General features: G+C 37.6%; 1 protein-coding gene across 3 annotated transcripts in view; it reads left to right on the top strand.

Moving 5' to 3' along the window:
• UTRN (utrophin) overlaps positions 1 to 14,687 on the top strand; it is a 446,595-nt gene that overhangs the window by 338,598 nt on the left and 93,310 nt on the right. For all 3 annotated transcript variants that reach the window (XM_089530248.1, XM_089530249.1, XM_089530250.1), the window contains exons 56-59: positions 1,005 to 1,273; positions 3,471 to 3,617; positions 7,760 to 7,838; positions 13,893 to 13,953. In XM_089530248.1, the coding sequence (XP_089386374.1) occupies positions 1,005 to 1,273; positions 3,471 to 3,617; positions 7,760 to 7,838; positions 13,893 to 13,953 (556 nt within the window). The remainder of the gene's footprint in view (positions 1 to 1,004; positions 1,274 to 3,470; positions 3,618 to 7,759; positions 7,839 to 13,892; positions 13,954 to 14,687) is intronic.

Here is a 14,687-nt window from a genome sequence, read left to right as displayed (position 1 = left end):
TCTCCACATCCTTTTTGAATTGTGGTGCCCAGAACTGGACACAATATTCCAATCATATTTCTAGTATTTGTGTTATATATTTCTGGTGAGCAATCTTAAATATGCACAGATTAATACAGTGCGCCTGCGCCATACGCGGGCGTGCCATACGCGGCCTTGAGCATATGCGCTTAAGCCGCGGCGTGCGCACGGGGCAGAAGGGGCGGCGTGTCCCATTCAATTGAATGGGCGCGTGCGCCCGTTGTGCCGTGTGCGCGCCTGCGCCGCCGCGCCCGAGCCCCATTGTTTCCAATGGGGCTCGAGCATAGGCGGAATTCACCTTACGCGGAGGGATCCGGAACGGATCCCCCACGTAAGGCGAGGACGGACTGTAGTTTTAATTTTCTGCTATTGTTCGGAGGTAATATGATAACTATTACTTATTTTATTTTCCATTAATGTTTTTGTTTTCTGATTGGTGGCAGATGAGCTTTAGTTAACACATCTTTTTTGTTCAGTTAAATCTTTTTTGTTATTATTATTATTATTATTATTATTATTAATATAGCACTGTAAATTTGCACAGCACTGTACATACTGTTATGGTAGCATGGGATACTCTTTGTCAGGTCCTCAAATACTCCCTTTTCCATATATTTCCATATATCTTGCCATATATTTAGTCCAGATCCCATCAGGATAGTGTAGCAGTTGAGTTTTATAAATAAATAAGTATTATTATTATTATTATTATTATTGTATTTAATTTGATACTTGTCCCTGTTTGAATACTCTCCCTGAAAAGGCCTTCAGCTTCATCCCTCATTAATTTAATATTCTATTGAGCATCAACTCAATGTACACTGGGTAGCAGAGGAAAGGAGTTTCCATAGTTTAATAACCACTGGCAGCATGTGTATTGTTAAAAGGAACATGGGAAGAGTAATGCATCTTTTCAATTCCTCATGAATCCTTATTCTTTCAAAAATGCAATAATAACAACACTGAAATGTTTTTCATTACAGAGTTGACCCCTGAAGAAAAAGCACAGAAGATTGCCAAAGCAATGCGTAAGCGGTCTGCGGAAGTGAAAGAGAAGTGGGAAAACCTCAGTTCTTGTGCCAACAGTTGGCAGAAGCAAGTTGAAAAGGCACTAGAAAAGTTGAAAGATTTGCAGTGTTCTATGGATGACCTAGATGCTGACTTGAGAGATGCAGAGAATGTGCGGAATGCTTGGAAACCTATTGGAGAGGCATTGACTGATTCATTCCAGGAGCACATTGATAAAACAACAGTAAGCACAAATCTCCTTTTGAATATTATATGTGTTGAACTAAAGCTTCTATAGAGTTTAAATGTTAACAGTGCAAACTAATTTGCAAAATCATAGTTGTTCACAATCTGTTCTAGTGCCCTGCTATTCCTTTGCCCAGAATGAAAGACCCAAGTCAATAAAATATATTAAACAGTTATAGTTCACGTCCTTTGCTAGGAAGACATTAACATTCAAAATATAATTTGTTAACATTTTACTTATTGGAGCAGGAGGCATAGTGGAGTAGAAAGAGTTTGGGGAAAATTAATGTGAGTCAAGGAAGGGACAGGTACCTAAAGGAACCTGAAGGATCCACTCCCTGGACACATAGACATAACTGCAACTAGGAAAGCTAGCTGTCTCAAAGGAGCCCCACATAAGTTTGACCTTCCAGATTTTTATGAAGGAGAACAAAATCGCTTATATTTTGGCAGGTGTTTAATGTGGAGGAGAACTTGATTTATGCCGCACCAGTTTATAATTTCAACTGGATTGCCATATCTATTTTTTTTTAAAAAAACTCAAAACAAAACAAGCCCCCACCAAACACAAATCCTTTGTGCTTTCTTGTATCTTGTTTTAGAATATAAGTACAGTTACAGACTCCCTATACCAGAAAATCCTTGTGGTTACCTCACCATGAAGCAAAATAAATCTGCTCCTATTAATGTCTTTGAACTTCCAGTATGTTTCACCATGCAAGCATAGGCTTTTATATATCATACTGCTGCAAGGCTCAGAATCCTGGACAACAGAACCTAAGGCAGTGAGTCTCAGTGTTATAATGTAACAGTGTTATAATAATATAAAATATAACTGGATATTTTAGCACTGGAACTAGAAACTTATTATCTGTCCTTTTATAGATAATTTGAAAACAATGTTTCAGGGTAATGTAGCCTTACAAGCAAACACATAACACTCTGCCCATGTGTCATTCTTGCTTTCAAATAAAGTTGAAGCTAAATTCAATGGATTGATTTATATCCTTACGTGACCTGATTTATATCTGCACTGCTGCTGATTTAAATATGATACAGCTACTCTCTCTTCTCTCTCTCTCTCATTTTAACATAAATATACAAGAATGCTATGAAAAGCACTGGGAATGCTCTTTCTTTCTGCATTTCAGAGGTAGTTTGGTGTATCTTAATAACATTTGTATAAAATAAAGAGAAGCTTATTATGTTATTTAGCATGTAGAAAGTGGAGCATTTGTTGAGGCTTATATTGGTCAATCATGAAGCTAAAGTGAATGTTGAGACTGAGTAACCAGTGATTCAGTGATTAGAAGTAGGGATATTCTGGTGGTGGACCATTAGCTAATGAACAAAAATCTTCCTTAATTTTGTAACTGATTAAAACAAAATGTAGTGTAGCAACTGAGAAAGGGTGCTAGATGAGTTGAAATGCAATGAGTTTTGACATGTAGTGAATATTAACTTTTCAAGTACAATTGCCTTATTACCTCATCCCACCCTCCACCTCCCACATTGCATTATTTGTTTGTTGACTGTTTCTAGGTATGGAAATAATATTTGAAAATATTTTTAAATTGTCAAAAACATGTTAGTTGAGTGCCAGAGAAGTCTCATGAGGAGAATCCTGGACTGACAAGCGTCTAGACAATTCAAGATTTATACTGTGCCAAATACATCTTATGTATTATTTTTCTGCATTATTTTCTGCACAGAGAATGCTGTTTCCTGTGCAGAAAATGCAACAGTTGCAAAATTCTCACATGGTTTTCTTTGTTGCAAAAAAGCATGCACCTTTTGTATAGGATAAGCCCTGAACTGTAAATAGTCTTCAAAAACTGTAAAGTTTTTAAAGCTCTTCTTGAAATCGGATAGAAAATTACAAAAAAATAAATAAAAAAAAATACTTGTTACTTGCTTCAAGAATGAAATTAACAAAGAATTAAATCCTTATACATTTTCTGGAAAACTTCATAAATTTTACATAGTTCCAATCAATCTTAGTAGCAAATTTACACATTATTCTTATTATTTTGAGAGGGGTGTTTCCTGAAACTAGTAAACTGCTATTGGGTGGTCACTTGATAGGAATTTTCATGGGGAGAGAATGTATGGGTGTGCCTGCATGTGCTTCATAAAGCTTGTGATTCTGCTTATTAAGATGATTTATTGAAGCAGGTGTATATTTACTGTTCTAGGCATTTAGAGAAGAAATTGCACCAATCAGCTTGAAAGTTAAAGCTGTCAACGATTTATCCAGTCAACTCTCTCCACTTGATCTCCACCCATCCTTAAAGATATCACAGCAACTTGATGATCTCAATATGCGCTGGAAACTTTTAGAGGTATCCTGTTCTCTTCAGTGGATTGGGAAATATTCCCATTTGATGCTTTTCTCTTGCAATATGAATCGATCCTTTATTGATTTATTTATCTTAGATATTTCATACCCTGCTTTGCAGCTGGAAAACTTTCCAGATAAATTTATGTACAGCTGTATCAAAGTGAAGTATTCTGTACCCTCATAGTTAAAAACTAAAAATGCGTGATTCAAAAAGAGAGACAGAGAGAGAGAATGGCAAGGGAAAAGAAAGTAATGAAACAAAGTGCTAGTGATGACTTATGAAGCACTGTATGACTTGGGTCCAGGTTCTTTGATGAGCCCATTGGAACTCTTAGGATATTCTGGGGAGGCCCATCTCTCTATCTTACCACCTTCTCAGGTTGCTCCCAGACTGTGAAACTCCCTCCCCAAGGAGACTAGGATTGCTCCATCCTTGTCAGCAGGTTAAAACATTATTATACTATCAGGCTTGTAGAAACTGACTGGGATGTGCTCTTAATGGTGTTGATACTTTATAGTATTTGTACAGTCTTTTAATGAAATTTTATTGAAGCTTTTGTATAGTTTTTTTATCTAAATCATTTTAATATGTTGTATTGTGTTTAAATAATGTATTTATACTTTTATTGAAGTTTTTGTATAGTTTTTAATCCAAATCATTTTTTTAATATGTTGTAAGCTGCCTTGAGTCCCATTATTGTGTGAAAGGTGGAAAACAAATGAATAGCAAATTGTAATCTTAATAAAATTCAGGTGCCAATTCCTTACGTTATATTAAAAATTACTAGCTGTAAAAAGGATATGAAGGGAAAAGGAAAATGCCAGCTGTGCCTGTTCCTTCATCAGTCTACAGTGACACTTGCCTTGATTAGATCCCCTTTGGACTACTGTAGCGTGCACTCTACCTAGCACACTGTGTTTAACTGTGCAAATGCACTTCTGGCCATTGCTGAGACCTGGGCATCCAGGCTCAGATCCAAGTCCAGGAGTACAGCCCAAGATGCGAACATAAGATTTCAGGGAGTGTATAACCTCATCCACCACAGGTTATATCTCTATTCTCTGATCTGCCTACCGACTGACATGGAGCACCAATTTGTTCTCCCTCATCCAGTCCATTTCTGATTTCAAATACTAATTTAGAACAGAAACAGCTTCCTTGGGTTTGGATGGAAAGGAGAGATAGAATTGTATGTCATAGCATACTGATGACATTAATCCCAGAACTTTGGATGACCATGCCCAGTAGTTTCACGTAAATATTAAACAGAATGGGAGACAGAACCAAGCCCTTCGGAAACTGTTTGGAAACATCATTGGATCTAAAATGCTGTGACCAAGCTGTTACCCAGAGGCTGGGTACAGGGACAGTGTCCCCCCACCTCATTAGCTACTAGTCTGTTTCCAAGCATAATTCAGAGTGCTGGTTTTGACCTTTAAAGTGTTGTGTACGTGTCTTGGGTCCAGACTGTCTGAAAGACTGTATCTCCTTATATAAGCTAGGATGAGCATTAAGATCTCCAGGGGAGGGCTTTCTCATAGTCCCACCATACTCACAGGCACACTCATGAGAAAGCCTTCCCCACGGCTGCTCCCAGACTGTGGATCTCCCTTCCACAGGAGGTATGATAGGCCCCTCTTTACTGTCACTCCATTAGCATGTGAAGACATTTTGATTTAGGGAGTCCTGATTTTTAACTGTGGAATTATAGTATCTGGGTAATGTGGTATAATGTAACTTAAATAAATAAATAAAGGCATCTAGGGGCATATCCAGACCATACTTAGGGCATTTATGGATGTTGACGATGATAGTTTGACATTACTACCATCCTAGTTGCCACATTCCAGGGGACGCCAACTGCGACCCTACCTGGGCCTTGAAACTGTGGTACATGCTCTGGTAACCTCTCGCTTAGATTTCTGTAATGCGCTCTACATGGGGCAACCCTTGTACCAAGCCCAGAAGCTTCAGCTAGTACAAAACATGGCAGCCAGATTGGTCACTGGTGTTTCCAGGTTTGACCATATAACACCTATTCTGATAGATCTGCACTGGCTGTCTATTCGCTTCCGAGCACAATACAAGGTGTTGGTTATTACCTATAAAGCCCTACATGGCTTGGGTCCGAGTTACTTGAGGGACCGCATCTCCCCATATAATAAATAATAAATAAATAATAAAAGCTTTATTTCTAGCCCGCCTTTCCGAAGATCAAGGCGGGTTACAATGGTGGATTTAGCAATCCAACAACACACAAATTACAATAAAAACATTATCAAAAATTACAATTACACTATATAAAACAACAATAACAATAACAATTCCAATAACAATTCCAAGCTAGCGGCGATGTAATAACGGTTGTAACAACAGTGGGGGGGAGAGGAATCGCAACAGGGCTATTGGGGGTACGCCTGTTTAAAAAGATATGTTTTCAGCCCTTTTTTAAATTGGGCTAGGGTGTCCGCCCCGCACACTCAGAACAACCAGGAAGAATTTGCTGGAAATCCCACCTTCTAAATATGTAACTACATCCCAGATGGCCTTCTCAGTAGTGGCCTCACAAATCTGGAACAGTCTTCCCAAGGAGCTCCGCCTTATCACCCCCCTGGAAACATTTAAAAAGAGGCTTAAAACCTTCCTCTTCTATCAAGCTTTCCCCTCTGGAAAATGAAGTTGTGTATTTTGATACCATTGTCTCTCTGCCTCACCCTATTGAATGACTGTTTTAGATTTGTATAGTGTATATTGTGTTACTGGTTTTTATCTATTTTTATGATGTGTTTGTAACTGGTTTTAATTCTGTGTAAACCGCTTTGATCTTTTGGAAAAGTGGTATATAAATATAATTTTTTATTATTATTATTATTATTATTATTGTGGGGATACTAGTTACAGTTATGAAAAAGTAGTAGTATTTCATATTTGCAATGTTAGAAGGCATGACAGGGCCTAGTGTAGTCTGGAATGGTAGTGGAGTCAAATGGATTCCTTTCTGCCACTTCCAAAATGGTTCAGAAGGCCTAAACCTTCAATAATAATAATAATAATAATAATAATAATAATAATAATAATAATAATAATATAGTTTATTTATATTTTCCCACCTCTCCCAGATGGATTGAGGTGGGATTACAGTCCACTAAAATACATACATCAATACTTAAAATGCATATAAAAGCACATCAGTAAAATTAATTTAAAAATAATGTTAAAGACTAACTCTTCAGATAGTGGCAATACAGTAGAGTTATACGATAGTCAGAACATGTTTCTTACATAAGGTCAGGTGGGTTTGCAGATGGACTTGAAGAATTTTTAGTATAAATTTATTGAACCAAAATACAATTTTTTATAATTATTCTGCCTTTAGATTCTTGCCAAAAGCTTTGTGTACATCTCAGCTTATTTCTATTCATTCATTTTTCTATTTCAAGGCCACATTTCAACCTCAAAAGGAAAAAAATGAAAATGCAAAATGTGTGAAAGCAGGGGGAAATGCTCCTTTATTTTCGACAGCTGCAACCTGCAGAGTTTAGTTGTACTCTGCTGAGAAACAGCGTGTCCTTTGAGGTGAAATTACTAACATTTCTGAAGCATCTCTGTGTTTCTTGCATTGTAATTTTGTATCTGGAATGCCTTACAGAGCTTTTTATGCCTTATGGAGATTTGACTAAGCAACCTGGCTCCTGCTGGATGGGCAAAAGCAGTTTAATTAGTAAACCAGGAGGATGTCTGCCCATCCTGTCAACCAGCAAAACAGCATGTTCCAAAGTGGTTCCTTGTAAAGGCAGCTGCAAGATCAATAGAATCAAAATGAGGCATGCTGACTGCAGACATTTAGACAAGGAAACAGAAGAGGGAGAAACTCACATTTCAATGGGCTGAATTAGTCACTGTGAAAATCTTATTTGTTATTGATTTGCATTGCTTACAGAAAGATCATTAGGCACTTGTACATAAACATTAAAAACAAGAGGGCAGATGTAAATGGACAGCGTAATCTGCAATATGTCTAAAGTCTATTTGCTAACTGATTGTAAAGCATTGTTTGTAATACTGGCTGTTAGACCAGTTGCTCTCTGTGAACAACTTAAATGGTTTTAATGTTTTTTGCTTGTATATATTTGTACACACAGATATCTGTAGAGGATCGCCTTAAACTGCTACAGGAAGCGCACTGGGATTGTGGACCTCCTTCTCAGAATTTTCTTTCCAGTAAGTGCTAATAGAACATATTGTTTCTAAATGTAGTCTGTAGACTGGCAGATAAACTGAGAACTTGTCAGGTTAATATAGTTCTGCTAATCTATTATTTCTCATAATAAGTTCAAAAGGTATGTATGATCAGGATCAGACTTTCAGATAGGACAGTGTAGATTTGTCTGGAGCAGATAGATGTGTCAGTGTGTCTGTGCACACACACATGCCAGTCTGTCCTGAATGGCTGTCTTTTGAAAGTAAAGGTGCATTGCAAGGGGTACTCCCAGACCTATTTCTGTCTCTGGAGGCCCAAGTGGACTCTGTGGCTTGAAGTTCTTGGTGCCAACTCCATCTGTTGCACCAGATATGAGCTTTCTTGGACAGAGATAGTTTAGCCACAATAGTCCATGCTCTGGTAACTTCCCAGTGAGACTGCTTTAATGCACACCATGTTGAGCTGTCCCTGAAGATGACTCAGCAACTAAAGCTAGTGCAAAACGCAGCAATAAGATTATTGACAGGAATATCATATACAAAGAATATTCTACTGGTATTAAAGGAGTTGAACTGACTGACAGTTCACTTCCTATCTGAATTCAAGGTGCTGGTGGTGACATTCAAATCCCTAAATGGCTTGGGACCTTGATAATTCAAAGAGCAACTCTCCCTATGTTAGGAACCCTGGTGGCACAGTGCTTAAATGCCAATACTGCAGCCACAAGGTTGTGAGTTGGATCCCAGGGCTCCAAGGTTGAGTCAGCCTTCCATCCTTTTGTAGGTTGGTAAAATCAGTACCCAACTTGTTGGGAGCAATTGGCTTACAGATTGTAAACTGCTTAGAGAGTACTGAGTTCACTGATAAGTGGTACAGAAATGTAAATTCTATTGCTATTGCTACATACCTGCCCAAGAACTGAAATCTGTGGGAGAGACCCTCCTACATGTCCCATTAGTAGGAGTGACCTGTGGATGTGAGAGAGGGCATGTTTGGTTTTGGTATCCTATTTTTGGACCACACTCTCATGGAGATCTAATTGACACCAATATTTATTTCTTTTAGAAACCAAGTAAAAAATGCTTTTTGTTAAATGCTTTGTTTTCTAATCCGTCCTTTTTAAAATGTACTAGTGCATGTATGTGGTTTTCACTGTTGTAGCCTTTTCTGCTGTTTTAACTTGATGACCTGCTTAACATGCTTTTATTCTCTTTAAATTATTTTATTGTTTTTCTCCCAGTAATGGTTTATATTATTTTAATTGTAATGCTGTCATGAGATCTCATGATAAAGGGCAGGATACAAATACTTTAATAACTAAACAAGTTTTCTTCATTGAATAATAAATAAAATAGCTCTGCAGTGGCTGCAGTCATTTGATATACTTCTGTGGTGATCAGGTGCCAAGTATTTCTAGGATTTCAGCCAGCACCTGCTTTTCTAATAACATGTACTGACTAAAATACAGATTGTCATTCATTGTAACATCCTATGAGGCAGAGCCATTAGGGAATGGCAATTCAAAGTTATAATTGAATAACGATTGTAGTTTGCCATCTCAGTCAATTTGTCTAGGTACATATGACCTGGTCTTTTATTTATTTTTGCTTAAAAACTATTCCATTTTTACAAAACAGTCAGCAATACAAATTTCTTCTTTCCAAGAAAGACTACTCTAACAACATCTATACATTCTTCATAGTATTAACATCTGGATCTCTTTAAAAAGGACTGAATCCTTCAATTGTTGCGGTTTTTTATAATGTTTAGGCAATGATTTACAATATATAATATACATTGGTGTTTGTTTTGTATTATTACTGTATTTTATGAATACTTATTCATAAATACATTACAATAATGCACATCAGTTTCCCATTTAAACCTGATATTGTGTAATTGACTTTTCTCTCAAAAATGGCCTCGATTCTCAACTAATCTGTGAAGAAGCAAGAACAAAGTTTATGTTCACATTTCTCACTCCTGTCTTATTTGTCACCGAGGAATGAATCTGCTTAAGACTACATAAATGTCTCCTTCCTATTCAGTTTACCTAGCCATTTTAGGATAGTCACAATCTGCTTTTAAGAAAATACATTGTAAAGTCAACTTCAATTCTAGACAACCTTATAAATGAAAGAAATTATGTCAACCTGCCATCAACAGCCCTGTTCTGGTCTTGTAGATTCAGAGACATTTGTAGATTCAGAGACATTCTTGGATTGAATCTATCCATCTGTAATGCTGTCTTCCTCTTTTTCTACTGCCTTCAAACTTAAAGTATTATGATCTTTTCTAGTGAGTCATGTCTTCTTATGATATGTCCAAAGTAGCTTCAGTTTAGCTTCTAGAGAGAATTCAGGCATGATTTGCTCTAGGACCCATTTATTTGTTTAGCAGTCAACAGTATCCATAGAGTTCTCCCCCAGCAGCAAATTTCAAATGAGTCGATTTTCTTATCAGCTTTTTAAAGTGTCCAGCTTTTACAAACATACATAGACTTTGTTTAGCTGGACTGCTGACTAGCTAAACAACCTCTGGACCAACTGACAACAAGCCTTTTGCTTCTTTCTTCATCCTGCTGGATACTCCGTGACAGACATGGACTGAATTAACTGTTCAACAGCTCTTGTATTCTTACTACCTGATTCCTGGAACGCTAGCTGACTGCAGCGTGGGACAGGTGTCCCCTTTCTTGGGGACTGGTATGTATATTGACATTTCCAGTCTCTGGACCATTGTTTTGTTCTCCATATTGGTTGACAGATTTTTGTTAGAACTACAGTACATTCTGTCTCTCTCACTTGAAGCAGCTTTTCTGGTATGCCACATGTTCCTAGTGGTTTATTTATCCCAGGTGCCCTGAGTGTAGCTTCCATTTCACTTTCTAAAATAGTAGGTTCATTTTGAAATAGTTCCTCCTTGGATTAATCTGCCACCCTTTCATCCCTTTTGCATAGTTCTTCAGTGTATTGTTTCCATCATCTTTTTATTTCTACTTGGTCGTATAATGTGTTTGCCTGTTGGTTATATAGCATCCCCACTTTGAGTTTAAATTTCCCTTTAATTTTTCAAATCTTATTGAACATGTATCTTGTCCTTTTGTTGTTGTTATTACCTTCTACTTTTTTGTATTGATTATTATAGTAGTTCTCCTCACCCCTATGCACAAGTTACTGAACAGTTGCATTCACAGTTCTGAGTCTATTTCTCTCTCAAACTGCCCCCCCCCCCCCTTTACTTTTGTTTCTTGTCTTTCCTTAGCTGCTTGAAGAGTTTCATTTGTCATCCATTGAGGCTTCTATTTCTATTTGGCTGCAGATAGTGTCATTTTGGATCCCTATGTGACAATGCCTGGCTTGAGTACAGAGTTCCTTTTGTTTCTATTCAATTGGGCTTAATAGTGCAAACCTATGTCTTAATTAACTTTAACTTTAAGTTCTATGGGGATATTCTTCAGGTCATAGTGTTCTCTTTTAGTTTTACTGTACTTTTTGATATGAGCACTTCATGGTCTGTGCCAGAATCTGTTTGTGGTCTGTTTTTTGCAGAGAGATTGGAGCTTCTTCATCTTCTCCTTCTGATTATGTAGTCATTTGACTTCTTTTGCAGTCTCTCCATGTTATTAATGCCACCCCATTTATTCTTTGACTTTCATTTCCTGAGTAAAACACAGTGTAACTATGGCCCCATACAGACAGGCCAAAATAAAGCTGCTTTGGGCCACTTTGGAGGTATGCTGTTTAAATGATGCATGTGTCCTAAGAGTCTGGAAGCTGCACCAAAGCTGCGCTCTAGTCCTTAGGACTTGATCATGGCTTTGGCATGGCTTCCAGACTCTTAGGACGCATGCATCATTGAAACTGCATACCTCCAAAGTGACCCGAAGCAGCTTTTTTTGGCCTGTCTGTATGGGGCCTATCTGACTCAGAATGCTCTATTCCTGCCCATTTTAGTTCACTCACCCCAAGTATTGCAATGCATATACCTTCCATTTCTTGTTTTACTGTCTAGCTTCCCTTGATTCATGCTTCCCACATTCCATATTCCTACAATATGTGTTGTGCAGCTTTGAGTTTTGCTTTCACTTAAGAACACATCAACAGCTAAACATCAGAAGGAGATTTTGGTTTCAGTCAAGTTGCACCATTAGCCACAGGACCACTTGTAGTTGTCCTGTGCTATACCTCAGTAGTTTGTTGAGTGCCTTCTGACCTGGGAATGTCCTTTTGTAGCACTATCTCTTGTTTCATTTTGGATTGTCTCACTGAGTTTTCCTGGTAAAAGACAGTCAAAAAGAGATTTTGAATGAATTTATATAATTTAGGATTTGTATAATTTAGGATTGTAATAGATCAGAATCTGCTTTCCCAGAGCTTTGACCCATGCTTTTAGAAGTTCAATCAACCAAGATTGCCAAAGTAGTCACTGGAGGATAGGCCAGTGGAAAGCAAAGGCAGGTGACCTCATTCTTCCAGACAACAGAAGTATCTGCCTTGCTAGTTTGAAGATTTGCGCCTGTGCACTATCTATAGTCATGGTAATGAAAGTATCCCTGCAGGCAAACCTGTCATCCTAATATGGTTTGGAAGTAGGAAGTTTGAAGGAGTTGAGGGTTATTTGTTTCCACTCAGTCTGATGTTTGCTTTGTAAAGGTAGCATTGAAATCTTCTCTTACCTGGCTTGATTACCCAGTTTTCTCATTCTTCAGGCTGTGCATAGAGATGAAGGAATTGGTAATGGCAGATTACTAAATTCCCTCCTATCTGGGAGTTAGCACCATTGATCTCAGTGAAACTCCTGAGGAGACATGTCTAGCTTTCTAATACAAGACCCTGTTGAGGTAGCTTTATATCCTAGTATACATTAATGTCAGCAAAGTGCTATCAAGAAAGGATGGTTAATATAATGATATATAAGAGAAATAAGGAGGAAAGAAAATACTAATTAACTGAAGTTCCTATTTCCAACATAGATTTTATACAGGTTTGCAAATCTAGAATGGACTTTAGAATTAATTAGCCTTAATTATAGTGGCTTGTTCTGGTGCAGATGTAATACTCAGTCTTCATTAGGACACACAAGCAGAGGAGGAAGAATTATCACCTATGCACAAAAGATCAACAGAATAATGTCTTACAGTATACCATATCTATGTGTTTGTATTGTTCTAAGTGCTACACTTTCTTAAATGTCTTACAATTTACACTGATTGACAACATTAGGCTTGGGTGGTGAGGGAGTTCAGATGTTCAGCAGCCTACTTATCTCATTTTATTTATTTATTTATTTGATATGTCATTGTCTTGTAGGCTCAGAAGAATTTCCAGCAATTCTTCTAATTGATCATTGTTTTATTTTCAAGGAATTTAGAAACTGAGGAAATTAAATTATTTGGGGAAATAAAAAAGATTGAATGATAAACACATCACACTTTTAAAAAAGTAGAAGCTCAAACATCAACCAACATACTGTAGCAAAACTGGAGAGCCCAGAAAACAATTCAGAGGGCATGCAACCACTTGCTAAATAATACCTTTTTGTAAAACAGTGGGTTAAGATTAAGCAGAGATCTGTTCCAAGCTTGGTGTTAGATAGAGCTTCACTCCTTGGAATTATCCTCTTTTACAGCAGCAGCACTTCTTGACATGACTGCCCCCAATAAAAGTTGCTGCAGATGTAAAAGATCTGGGTAAAAAGTGGTGATTACAGCCACAATCCTGTGGTTGCATTATGCAGGTCTATATTGATGGCAGGAAGACAAAACAATATGGGTGTGGCAGCCATGAAGTAATGCACTTGTGAAATAGGTTGTTCAGAACTAGCAGATTTTGTCTGCCCTCCCAAAAACACCACCACTGCACTGCTTGGGGAAAGTGCAAGTACTGGTGTGGTGCACTGATAGAATTCTAACCTTTATTTTTTAGAATATTAACAATTAAATAGATGGATCCTCAGTCCCAGGTTCCGAAGAGCTCCTGCTATTCAGTACCTTTTAATAAATGAATCTATCTGTAAAATCAAATACTGCTCTCTTGTTTCATAATTATGACTTGTGTTTTTGTCCCCTGCAGACTCTGTTCAGCTACCGTGGCAGAGGTCAGTGTCACATAACAAAGTTCCATACTACATCAAGTAAGTTAACCCTTGTTCTTTTTATAATTATGTTAGGAAAAATTCAAGATTTTTGAAAGATCCATTAATCTTAAACTGACATTTCTTCTGCTGGGAAAATAATTTATCCAAGACAATCTTAATGTAGACAAGATTAAAATAGTTTGAATGATCTAGCTCAAATGGCATTGAGATAGAGGTTCACTTCCTCTGGAGAGCAAAGTTTGTAGTTGCAGGGGCCTTATGAAGTAATTGCAATCTGTGTAAACACGGATGGTAGGAGAAGTTGATAAATCCTTTAGTCAGCTTCATTTGTCACATCAGCTGCAATCCTACCCAAGGAAAGTGGACCTGGCTTCAGTTATATGTTGACCTAGTTGCATTCAGAGTGCCCATGTGGTATAATGGTTTGATCATTGGAGATCAGGGTTCAAATCCCTGCTCAGCCATGGAAACCATTGGGTGATCTTGGGTGAGTTACATTCTCACCTTCAGAGGAACATAAAGGCTAACCTCCTCTGAACAAATCTTGCCAAGAAAAACCCATTATAGGTTTGCCTGAGGGTTGCCATCACACACACGTTTTACTTAAAATTACTGTTTTTTAAAAAAAGAATATCGAGTCATTTGCATTCCATTAGATTTAATTTGACCATGAGGTGTCTTCAGTTATTATATCTGCAAAAGCAAAACATCTCTAGAAATATTGTAATAAAATTGTGGCTATCAACTACTCAGATTGAGCATTTCAAATC

The sequence above is a fragment of the Sceloporus occidentalis genome, unplaced genomic scaffold (genome assembly GCF_023333645.1).
Source record: "Sceloporus occidentalis isolate IW3139 unplaced genomic scaffold, rSceOcc1.0.p SCAF_6, whole genome shotgun sequence".
Classification (NCBI taxonomy): domain Eukaryota; kingdom Metazoa; phylum Chordata; class Lepidosauria; order Squamata; family Phrynosomatidae; genus Sceloporus; species Sceloporus occidentalis.
Note: the sequence above shows the minus strand (reverse complement) of the source record. Positions and strands in the feature narration are given on the sequence as shown.